The 12,173-nt window shown below is 39.9% G+C and overlaps 1 protein-coding gene across 1 annotated transcript; it reads right to left on the minus strand.

The window, feature by feature from the left end:
* Positions 1-8,095: 8,095 nt before the first annotated feature.
* On the minus strand, positions 8,096-9,652 carry irx3b (iroquois homeobox 3b). Its single transcript, XM_030790553.1, has 2 exons — positions 9,440-9,652; positions 8,096-9,025 (listed from the first exon to the last, which is right to left on the minus strand). The coding sequence occupies exons 1-2, from the start codon at positions 9,650-9,652 to the stop codon at positions 8,096-8,098; spliced, it is 1,143 nt and encodes a 380-aa protein (XP_030646413.1).
* Positions 9,653-12,173: the final 2,521 nt, after the last annotated feature.

The raw sequence follows: 12,173 nt of genomic DNA on the forward strand, positions 1-12,173 counted from the left end.
ACACACACACAACATCTTGAATTTTATTTTTCCACTGCTCTCAAAAGAACAGTCAGCACACTTGGACTGACTAATGTAAAGACACAAAAGCACCTGACAGTCTAACAACACCTGTCTTACACTGACATTAAAGGAAACATTCTGTGTTCTCTTCCGCAGAGACTACTGTCTCGTCCAACGTTGTTTTAACGGGTAAAAAAGAATTTAGAATGTTGAATATCTTCAATCTGACAGAGGGATTCTTTTCACCATAGGTTTTGTCTTGCCAGAGGTAAGGGGTTTGGGTTTGATATTCCATCTGGTCTTAAGCTATTGTTGTTATGGCCAGCCTTACCTCTTTAGATTAGGCTGCCGATAACACATCCACTGCACCTTAGTACCTTTCTACATTTTCGTTTCAACCTGCCACTCATGTCTGTTTGAACTATATTCCCTGATCCAAGGAGCCCAACAAATGCCCCTTGCTTGTTTAAATAACCGAAGATCTCACATTGCAGAAGCTCAAGGAAACCTGATAGAAAATGAAATCCACAGCCCTGTTGATGAGAAGTGATGTGATCTGTTTTCTCTAGGTTTCGCCCAAATCTCCTGAAGACCAGGAGGCCAAGACGCTGTCTTAGACGGACCTACGCAGTCTTGGTCTGAAGTCAAACTTCAATCACAGAGTCTCAGGGTCGTATCAAATGGATCAGAAGGGTTTAGATTGAAGCATTGATTAGTTTGACAGGCATTTTGAATAAGGTGTGTTTGTGAAAAATAAAACCTTTTGTGCATATTATGAAAATCAAACGATCAAGTAATCATTTAATCAATCATTCAATCAGTCTGATGAATTCTCAGTGGGGAATTTGAAAATTCACAGTTGCATGATAATTCATTGATTACTGATTTCATTATGGGAAATTATCTTGCTGAAAAGGTTGTTAGTGAACTTGGCATAATGAGCATCTAATATGAAATCAGTAGTATACTTTTAATATATTCTTAATATTCCTGAGAAATTTTGAGTAATTTAACTTTAAGAGTGTTTCTCTCATTCTTCAATTGAAAATATGAACGTATTGCAATGGAGGGAATACTTAATATCTGTACTATAAATCAAAAAATATAAAATGTTCATGAAATCCTTAAAATACTTTTCATTTTTCATTTTCAGTGTTTACCTTTGGTCCGTAATGATCTCATAAATCCTTATTTGCTGTTTTGCTATCAATAATATGAACATTTTTTAAAGTACTGAATATTTACTCTGCTTCTCTGAGGAGTCATTGTCTTTGGATACAGAACATCCAGTTCTTCTTCTCTCAGAGGAAGTTTTCAGTAACTTCCCTTTTAAATGATGCTCAAATGAAAAAAGTTGACTGTCGGAATTCTAAGCGGAGCTTTTATTTTACCCATGAGCACTCATGTTTAACTTTTTGACTCTGACTGAAATGTTAAGCCACAGTCCAGTAGTACAAGCTCTTATTTCATCAAGGTGAACACACATGTTGTGTTAGTGCATTGTCTCTCTGTGTGTGTGAGTGTGTGTGTGTGTGTGTGTGAAGGGGGGATGTGCTGTAGCAGAGGGCACTTTATTTCATCAGTACAACAGTATGAATTGTCACACCATGCCTCTAAACCTCACAACACCACAACATCATGAGCCTGCAAAGGGAATCTGAAGTACACTCAGTTTAGTGCTAAAACACACACCGATGTGTGTGTGTGTGTGTGTGTGTGTATGTGTGTCCGTGTGCGTGTGCGTGTGTGTCCGTGTGTGTGTCAGTGTGCGTGTGTGTGCATGCGTGTGCATATGTTTGTGTGTGTGTGTGTGTGTGTGTGTGTCTGTGTGCGCGTGTCCGTGTGTGCGTGTCCGTGTGTGTGCAGGCGTGTGTGTGCACTTGTGCATATGTTTGTGTGTGTGTGTGTGTGTGTGTGTGTGTATTTGTTTGTGTGTGTTTTTGTGTCTCTGTATGCACCAGTTAAGAGACTGAGCTCATAGGGGCCTTGTGCCTGCGTTGGTATTTCATTAGCGTTTGTGTGTTAAAACAGCATGTGCCTCAGACATGGTTCTTGAGGGAGCCTAACATGCCCCTGTTTCCAGGCTCCAAGCAGAGTCGTGTAGCTGCACAGTGCCGGAGCTGGAGCCCCTGGGCTAAGTCTGGGTTCTGGGTGATGTGCTATTTGGCAAGGTTGTGTGAGTGCTGTAGGACAGCTCCTCAGGCTATGCATACATGTGTTTGAGAGCTTGCATGTCTGTGATGGGGTGTCACTCACAGAAGAGCTCTGTGTGTGTGTGTATGTGTGTGTGTGTGTGTGTGTGTCCCAAAGCACATTCAAGCCATACAAAAATACACAGTACGATCTGGTCTGTACCCTGTGAGGACATTATTATGATCACACATTTTTTACAACACTCGTGTGAACATGATCATTGAATAAAACGTATCATCATAGAACGACTAAAAATCAATCAATAAAAAGTCATAAATGAGCACAGTAGCTCAGGAGTGCTAACCTCATATGCAGAAGACTGTGACTGTCCTGAGTAAGAACAACTCTCTGCTGATGTGTCTTGAAGGAAGACAAACTCCAAGACTAGCGCTGACACCACAGACAGGTGAGCACTGACGCAGACAGACAACCTTCCGCTTTCTCTGGCCGAGCGTCTCAGCGAAAGTAGAGAGCGGTAAATTTCTATGCATTTTTGATTTGAGTTTGTGACGTCAGATGGTTTATGTTGGACCTGTTGGGTGCAGAGTTTTCTGTGGGCTCTTTAACGCATGGATGGATGGTAAGATAGTAAGTGAAGGGTTTTCTCTCTGTGAGCACTGCTTGTATTTACTCTCAATCACCGCCCGCTGTAAGGTTGGTGGTGTCGGGAAGAATGGACCCTGCTACAGTTTAACTCCATCCAGTGTAATATTTAACTTTTTTTTTTGTAGCGTAACATCTCTGATCTACCCCTTAGAGAGGTGTTGAAGCAGGGTACTGTGAATTCAGGGGGGGCTTTTGTATTTGTAGAGTTGGACAGAGGGCAGAACAGTAGCTCTGACTTCACTCTGCTCGAAGAGTTAGGCTGAGGCGGCCTCTCTTTTCCCTGTGTTACACACACACACATACACACATACACATACACATACGCACATGCACACACACACACAGACTTGCATACACACAGACATGCAGAGACACGCACACACTTCTAAACACACACACACAAACACACACAGAGACAAACGCGCGCACACACACACACACACACACACACACAAAAAAAAAAAATTTCCCATCAATCTCCTCATTTTCACAAATAAATAAATTTATCATAATCATCATCATCGTCATTATTACATTTAAAATGCTGAACATTCGCGTTCTTTGAGCTGTGTATCATTATGGATGTGCGGTGGATTGAATGTGTTAATGTGAGTAGACATATCCCAAGTGGTGTTTTTTTTCTCACTCATTTTATTTATCATGTTTCTCTCAAGATTTTGAATCATTAATCTTTTGGTATTCATCTTTTCATATTGTACTGTGTTGTATTTACTCAAAAAAAGAAAGAAAAGAAAGAAAGGAAGAAAAAAATCTCTTTGCTTAACCCCAGGATACATTAGCTGTGAAATCAGGTAAATTGACTGGGTTGCAGTGCAGTAATGACAGAAAACATCATTTCAAGCCAATTAATCAGTCTGAGTGTGGCTTTAACTCTTTGACCTTACATCCGTTCCACTGCCCCCCCCCTTCTTCTTCTCTTCCAATCTCTCAATGACAATTTGTTCATTTGTGTAAAAGGATGTTTACCAATGAGAGAGGGTTCAGAGTCCAACAACTGTGTATTATAATCATTATTATTATTATTATTATTATTATTATTTAATCTTACCCTCACATACTAAACGATGCAGCAATCTTTAATTAAGAGTGACTAAAAGTCATGGGATTTTCAGAGGTCTGTCTTTTTCATATCGGCAATTACACTCCAATCTTGCAGTGAACCCACCTGTAAAATTATATTAGACATGCCATTTCCCATGGTCAAGTATAGAGCTACCCGGAGAGGAAATCCTATTCTCGGTGTTTGATTATTTAATCTGGGAGTGATCCTGTGCCTCGCTTACTTATCAAGGTCATGGGAATTTCCAGAATGTGCTCTGTAAACACAACAAGTTATCTGCCTTTCTGAACGGAGGCAGGGACATTTGTTCACGAGCTTGTCCCAACTGCGCAAGTATGAATCACATTCTATAAATGCTGTAACGCTGTCACTCATTTCAATTAGAGTCACAGGGACAATAAAAAAAAAAAGTTTTGACTGGATGAGGAGCGTTCGTGATCGTCGCGACAACCATAACAGAGGGCACTAAGAGCAGCTTAAAATGTAACACAGTTGGTGCGTTTGGAACTGTTAATGGTCTGGGACAAATAGTCAAAAACATTTAAATGTGCTAATAGGATAAATGTATTAGGTATTAACAAATGACCAACAATTATTGACAAGCAATACAGGAACATTAGAAATCCATACATTATGACTCACTAAGCATGACCAATGAGGAAAGAGTCTGTTTGCTAATGCACACAGTGAATTGCCCTTGTGTTGTTAATGTGACTGGTCTGTTAGGTATCTGCCGTCTCATTTTGGCAACTGAAGGTGAAATTGTGCCTTATTAGTTCCCACACAGAGGCGACATTCTGAGCGATGATGCAGAGAAACATACAAAGCCGAGAACATTAAGGGCAGTTGTTTTCCGGCCCCCTTGCTACTGTCCCGTGACAGCGGACAAGGTGAAGACTAAAAAAGGGCTAAAATGAAGGTCAAAAAAAAAGAATGGCTAAAAAAGCAGGGCATAACTTTTTTTGTTGAAAATTGTTAAACTGTAACTCGTGTGTGACTGAAATATTCTGCATTCTTAAGTCACGCAGCAGAGAGAGAGAGAAACTCAGCTGCACTCTTCAGAGATCTGTATTACAATCTCTATTAAAGTAAACTGCTTGTAAACTGCACATATCTTTAGGTGTATTAGCAAATCTGATTATTCTCATTTCGCGCCATGAAATCTTTCTTAATTGGGATGATATTCGATGAGACACAACTGCCAAACAAATTGTGAACAGACCGTCATGCTAGTTAACATGTCAGACCCTCCTAAAAATGTGATTCCATCTGAGGCAGTGAATTTACCATTCTTCCACACTGAAGCTATTCTCCTCGTTTAATGAAAGCCTTCATAAAATATCTCCCTAAACAAGAGACAGAGAGAGAGAGAGAAAAGTAAGGCTTTTCTAAAAGGTTTGATAAAACATGGTCTCCCTGGGTCCTGTTTCCTGCCTTTTCTCCTGCGAGACAGAGCAAAAAGAGGGAGAAAAGGCATGAAAAGCCTTCTATTTCCATAATAGTTCGGTAACTTTGGTTGAAAGAAGGTGGAGTAAGACTAGTGAGGACAGGTCTTATAGAAAAGAATGAATGGCAAAAAGTCTCCAAGCTGCCCTTCAGCCCTGCAGCCCAGACTCGCTGCTTTTGTGATTTGGTGAAAGCGTTTCCCCCTCTCTAAACTCAGATATAAACAGGCATGAAATCGGTGTCCTCCTCCCTCCATTTAGGCTCTGTCCATCAGATGGGCACTCTCCATTGCGTCTTTGTCCGTTACTCTTCTCACACTGGCAAAGGCATCGAAGACACGTTGGCGTCATTTTTTTTTTTTTCTTCTGTGGTAGCATAGCTCTGAGTCTGTTTAATATGGTAACGTTATTTTGTTTTTGTTCTCACAGAACTAATTATCTCAAACCGAATCAAATACATCCCAAACCTGCTTCTCTGTCAATATATTTACAACTGACTATGGTATAAAAGGTTATAAAAACGGAAATTGTTTTTTAATATGCTGGATCAATTTAATTGTTAAAGAAATATATGGGAAATATTGCACATTAACATATATAACTGTTGTTGTGATGACATCGAACAATCTGTTTAAAGCGTTAAATAGCTTACTCCGTCTTCGCATTTACGTTTCGGCCATTTTGACTTATCGGGAATCCAAATTATTTGATTAATGACAATTGAAAAACCAAAGCTGAAATATCTCTGTCAGTGGTACACAAAGTGTGAAAATGGTACAAGAGCTAATCGGCAGAATTATTATCTTGGTGTTGGGACGGCAGACAGGCCTACTGCCTGCAGCGGAATGCTTTCTGTTCTTATGCTAGACCTCAGTTCCAAAATCACATAATTACATCATTTATATCTTGTTAGCTAGTTCAAGACTTATCCAAGTCCCTTGCTGATGGGCGCCGAGAAATAAATACTTAGGCTATGTCTTTATAACAATTCAGTTTGATAGGGTCCTATTTATCCATTTAAAAGTAAATTATTTATTAACTCTTCCAGTGACGTAAACGACATATTTGTTGAAATGACGAGCCAAATGTTCAGCCGCCATTAGCTATTCATTTAACAAGGTTAACATTAAAATGTAACAAAGTTGTCCTAAACAACAGTCTTTTTTTCGCGCTGGTCTTGTTTTGTAGAATGTGTGATTTTTTTCTGCCCTGTAGAAGGTGCTCTAACGTTAAATTCTCTACCAGTCTCCAGCTCCTTGCTTAGATCCACAGAAAACCAACATCCTAAAAAGCCCTGTGTTAAGTTGCGGGCAATCCATGAGAGTAAAATGTAGTTGTGAGTGTACATCAGTTAGACAAGCCATTAAAATGTTTGTTGTTTAAAGCAATAAAGCAAATATTCTCAGGTGTTAAAACTGCGAATGTTACATACTTTACAAAGGCTTACTGAGCAGAAGTGATACTGGAGACAATGAATACTCTAGTTTGGTGTGACTGGAGTTAGAAACGCAAGATTCGCTTTGATATAAACTCAGTGTTAACTAATTCAGAACGGTTCTCCCACGCTGGCGATGCGCGTGCGGCGTGCATGTTTTAAATCAGTATCTTTTAGAGAAATATTGCAAATCCAGTAGGAAAACAAAGAAACAAAGAAGCAAACAAAGCATTATTTTGAATTGTTGGAATTTAAAACGTAGGCTGTGACCAGGGAAATGTGTAACTTCATTTTAATATCCAAAATATATACTTTTGAACAATTTGGTTTTTCAAGTATATACAATTCCATTTTCAAAAGCATTTAGCCGTAATCGGCGTTTACCCCGGACACAAAATCAATTAGCTTCAAACAATTAGTGGATCAAGACACAAGCTTTACAGATAAATGAGGTGTGGTTTCAAACTTAAACCTTTAGGTTTCTTTCTTTATGGACTTAAAAGTAATGATGATAAATAAAAGATATAGCCTATAGCCTACACATAACATTTGAATTCTGAAAGACAAGCACATTTTGGAATTTACCGTCCAATTTACAATCTGCCAGATATTTATGTTATCAAAACGAAAGAAGAGACGATGATGTGTTGAATGGTCGATATTTCAAGTGGAAATGAACGAAGACAATTAGAAGAGTACGTCGAGCATCGACTACCTCATCTAAATTGAATTTACCTCAGCTTCACTGCCTTTCACCTCCTCAAAAGCACAGAACTTCTCAAGAATGATCAGTAACCAAATAAGTTAATTACCACGGAGCTTTCCTAATGACCACATTTCCGTTTGCATCAACAGATTAACCCCTGTACGCGGTCTCTTGGTTGATTTTTTTGATTTACATTAAGAATAAGATATCACACATCCCTTAAATATCTGATAGAAATGAGGCATATTGTATCAGTTGTGTGCGAATGATCGGCCGATGTACCGCCATCGTTGTTATTTTATGTGTGTATTAAAAGTGGTTATGACAAACAAGCACAATGAAACTTTAATCGATAAGTTAGCAATATAAACATATGTACTCTGTATTATCTACTTACATGGTAGTGGAAGTGCCAGCCTGCAACATCCAGTCTATAACAATTTCATTTTCTCTTTTTTTTAAAAAAAAAAAATTAATAACTGCTTTCTCTTAGTTCCTCAAAATAATACCCTACTGTTATGCAATACCAACAATTTCAAGTGTTATACTCCTGCAATGAGAAGTAGGATTTTTTTTTAATAAAGACAAGTAATTAATTTTCAGTCAAGTTGGAAAAGACCTGTGGCTCACAGTATGTTTTGACTCTTTGCATCTCTGAGCCTGTTAAAAGCATGGCTGTTTGCTGAGGCCTGATTTGCGAGTCCGAGGTAATGGTTAGTTAATGCGATTTGATGGGCTGAAAATGCCATCTTTGTCCAGTTCTGAAGTTTGCCAACTGGGCAAGCAATAGCTTTCTGAGACATCAGAAGTGTCTGACAGGGCGCCTCACTGTTCACGCTCACTGATGTCGACTTTTTAGGATTGTCCGGAGCTGTGGCAGTCTCGGCTAAAGACCAAATTTTGGGCTTTGGGGTTGGACTTGAATTCCTCAACGGCTCGGGCGTGGGGCTCTTTTTAAGCTCCTCTCGCTTGTCCGCGTTCAAATCAGAGTCTCTGCCTTCTTTTATCACGTTGTTTAGAAATCTTTGCTCGGGCACTCGCGCGTCCTCATCGGAAATATCCGAATCGCTCCTGTCAAGCGTTTTCGAGCCTGACTTGAGATCGTCCTGATAATCAGAGTCCTCTTTGCTCTCGATGTTTTCGGTGTCGATGTTTTCCAAATCGATTTCCTCGTCGTCCTCTCTCTTGTCGTCCTCCTCGCCCTCATTGTCGCTGTTATAGACGTTCCCGTCCTCGTCTGTCCGGGTCTTTGGAACCCAGGTCATTTTATTCTCCTTCTTCAGCCTTCGTCGAGCGTTGGCGAACCAGGTGGACACCTGGGTGAGAGTCATCTTGGTGATGATGGCCAGCATGATCTTTTCCCCCTTGGTTGGGTACGGGTTTTTCCGGTGCTCGCTCAGCCAGGCCTTCAGGGTGCTGGTACTCTCCCTGGTGGCATTTTTGGGGCGCGACAGGTCACCAAACTGATACTGCCCGTAGGGATAAAAGGGCGGATGGGCCTGTGGAAATCCGGGGTGTTGAATGCCCGGACTGTCTTTCAGTTCGTACTGAGCACCCTGCGAAGACAAGGGCATTCGCGTGAATATATGAAGAAGCTGTGTATTAAAGCTGAAAATGATCATAAGTTATCAAGCAAAGACATGCTACGTGCAACGAAATTCCTCTGTATGGTGCAAGAAATAAACTTTTTTTTTTTTTAACCGTCACAAACTTATGGGCTAATGAAATTAAACAAGTGATGAAAAATAAGAAATCATTTAAAATTAAAATGTAAAAGTATTTAAAACATAAACAATAAAAAGTCACAAAACGAGTAACAGTAGGCTACATATTAAAAGTGCAGTAGCCTAGTCTTTTTAGTCGCACGAATTACAGCATAGGATCTGACAGTAGCTAATAATGTTGCGTCCGCGATAGGCTGCACTGTCAAAGAAGAGTGAACGTTTTTTTTAAAGATAGTGAGCACTTACCAGCTGATTCAAAATAGAAACATCAGTTGAATAAGGAAGGAAAGCTCCATATCCTTGAGTGGTCGCGAAGGGTGATCCATACATGGTCGATAGCACATTGGAGAGGGTGCCGGACGGATTTAACTCCGTGCCGGTTCGACCACTGCCTACCCCGTGACGTTCCGTGGAGTATAGCGGTCTTATATACTGATAACCGAGTTGCGGCATAGACATGTTCGTACCAAAAGGTCCCAGGAAGTACAAAGAGTCGGGAGCCTCCCCAGTGGCACAAATTATCCGTTACACAGTTGGGACTTGAAGCGGGTGAAGAAAGTCTTCGTAGTTGGACCGATGAAAACGGTCCCGCACGCACTCTCCTCTCTGACTTGCCTATTGATCTGGGTGGACTAAGGTCAGGTCCTCACAGATTGCCTCAGATTATTAAGAGCGCCTCTTGTGATTGACATTTCTAGTCCTTCTCAAGCCCCTCCCACCCTGAGAACACTACCAGACACACAATTCGTTTACCCACCTCTCTCTCTCTCTCTCTCTCTCTCTCCCTCCCTCCCTCCCTCTCTCTCTCACTCACACACACACACACACACACTCACACACACGCACACACACACCTCACACACCTATCAGCTGCCAATAATCTGAAATATGATATTCTGTAATCATTCCATAATTTATTTGCAACAAGAGGGACAAAGAAATCCGTGAAATTAACAATAAGTTACTGCTCCTGAAATGGATTCCCCGTGTGATAATACTCACGCTAGTGCTTCACCGCTCAAGAGGGTGTTTTTAAATTTGAAGCAGTAGTTGTTGACGAATATCGAAAACGAAGGACAGAGTTTGATTTGACATGACGAGTGTCAACATGAACCTCGCTATCTCATTTAGGATCAGGTATATTTGATACAGAAAAGGCTCATTGTTTTATTCTAAATTATAATTTTATTTATTTATTTAGATTATGAGTAAACAAAGTAAAATGGACAACGAAAAAAAATATAGCATTATAATGTGAAATATGATAGGAGAATAGTAATACTAGCATTGCAAAGTCGTAATGATCATACCAAGAACGACGAAAATGATTAAAAAAAATAAGAATAATGTTAATTCAAATAGTGAACTTTATTCATAATCATCACCGAATTTGATGAAACACAGAATTTATGTTGCGAATGGATTGGGTTAAATCATCGCAACAACAGATAGTGTATTGAAATTCCAAGAAAAAATAAATTAATTCCTTGAGAGACATATTGTTGCTTTGTACCCTAACATCATCCCGTCTGGCAGTTGTCTGAAACAGCTTTGTCGAGAGAGATTACATCACCTCCAGTTTATTTTGAACATATTAGAAATCTCTAAATCCAGTGAGGATTATTCTCCGGTTACGGGTATCTGCTATTTCTTCTTTGTTTTAATGATATCGGTTTGTTTCAGAGAACGGGTTTTGTAATCCTCTTTCAGAAGATAATTTGCTCGTCCATGCGGACTACAATGTTTAATTCAATGTCATGTTCTTAAATCATTGTAGAAAAACTAAATTCCCAAAGAAAAAAAATCTTACCAACGCCGATCGTGGTGTCTTCTGTTTTACGAGGCTCATATACTAAGTACGGGACGTGTTTGTTATATTTAGGTCATTGTACATCCTCTAAATTTTCAGAAACAGAAGAGACGGGGGTAAAATTCATTCAGATTTATTCCGCAAACTATTTTTTGTACAAAAAAGAAAGAAGAAAAGAACTGTAGTGAAGGGCCAAAGATCTAATTTACTGAACAAACATAGCTTGCCTTTAGTTTCAAATACTGAACAACCAAAGCTTGTCTTTAGTTTCAAATACTGTTGAAGACGTCACAACGAAGGGGAAAGCTTAGCCTACTGCTACATTTTCTCATCTAGTGCAATTATTTGAAAAAAAAAAAGCGTTGGCAATAGACAAATAGTTAATCAGTCTTAAAACATGATTGCTCAGAAAATGTTCTTCAAAGCTTTGTTTACTTCACTGAAAGCACTCTTCAGTTCAGCAGTCAACAAAAAAACTCTACTGTGAACATTGCGACTACTCAATAATGAAGCACGATGATTACGCCTGTTTTAAATGCCCAAGGTTCTGGTTTTTGGTTTGGCTCCTGGGCTGTAGGGCCTACTGAGTGATGGAGTCACCCTCACTCTTAACTCGCTGTCTGAGTTTTGTCTTCTTAATAAACTGCCCGCTATGTGTATCTGCATATGGATTGTCCATGATTTTTCTTTTTGATCACATTCGTCCGTCAACAACAGGCATTTATCTGTTCGCACATTCACATCGCTGAAGCAAACAATTTATATGTATCATCCACCAAGAGACACAGTGTGTGTTTGCATGTTCCGTCGACCATTCAGCTATTTTAAATATTTGTTACTCATTATTGTTGAAACGACTAACAGAACAGAGAAGGGTTTCACATCCCTAATCTGACATCACAGTGACACATAGCACATATAGTCTGTATAAGTGCTACATGGCATACACAAGGTCTTAACCAAGTGGGCTTGTGTGTGTTCCACTGGCCCTGTAAACATACCATCCCAAGGCACTGAATGAGTCTGCACCCCCCCCCCCCTCCCCGCACACACACCCCCACCCCGCACCCCATGAGCATTGAAATATCAGAGCGTGTAAACCATTCTCAAGCAGTCTATGACTTCCATGGTTTAGCATGATTTAGAATGAGTTAGTACGGTTTAGTCTGG

Source organism: Chanos chanos, chromosome 13 (genome assembly GCF_902362185.1).
Source record: "Chanos chanos chromosome 13, fChaCha1.1, whole genome shotgun sequence".
Taxonomy (NCBI): domain Eukaryota; kingdom Metazoa; phylum Chordata; class Actinopteri; order Gonorynchiformes; family Chanidae; genus Chanos; species Chanos chanos.

What these genes read in the sequence shown, in the direction of transcription:
- irx3b (XM_030790553.1), bottom strand. Translation starts at nt 9,652, where the DNA reads ATGTCTATGCCGCAACTCGGTTATCAGTATATAAGACCGCTATACTCC. An exon ending in TTTCTATTTTGAATCAGCTG is followed by an intron (nt 9,026 to 9,439) that starts GTAAGTGCTCAC and finishes TTGTCTTCGCAG; the next exon opens with GGTGCTCAGTACGAACTGAA.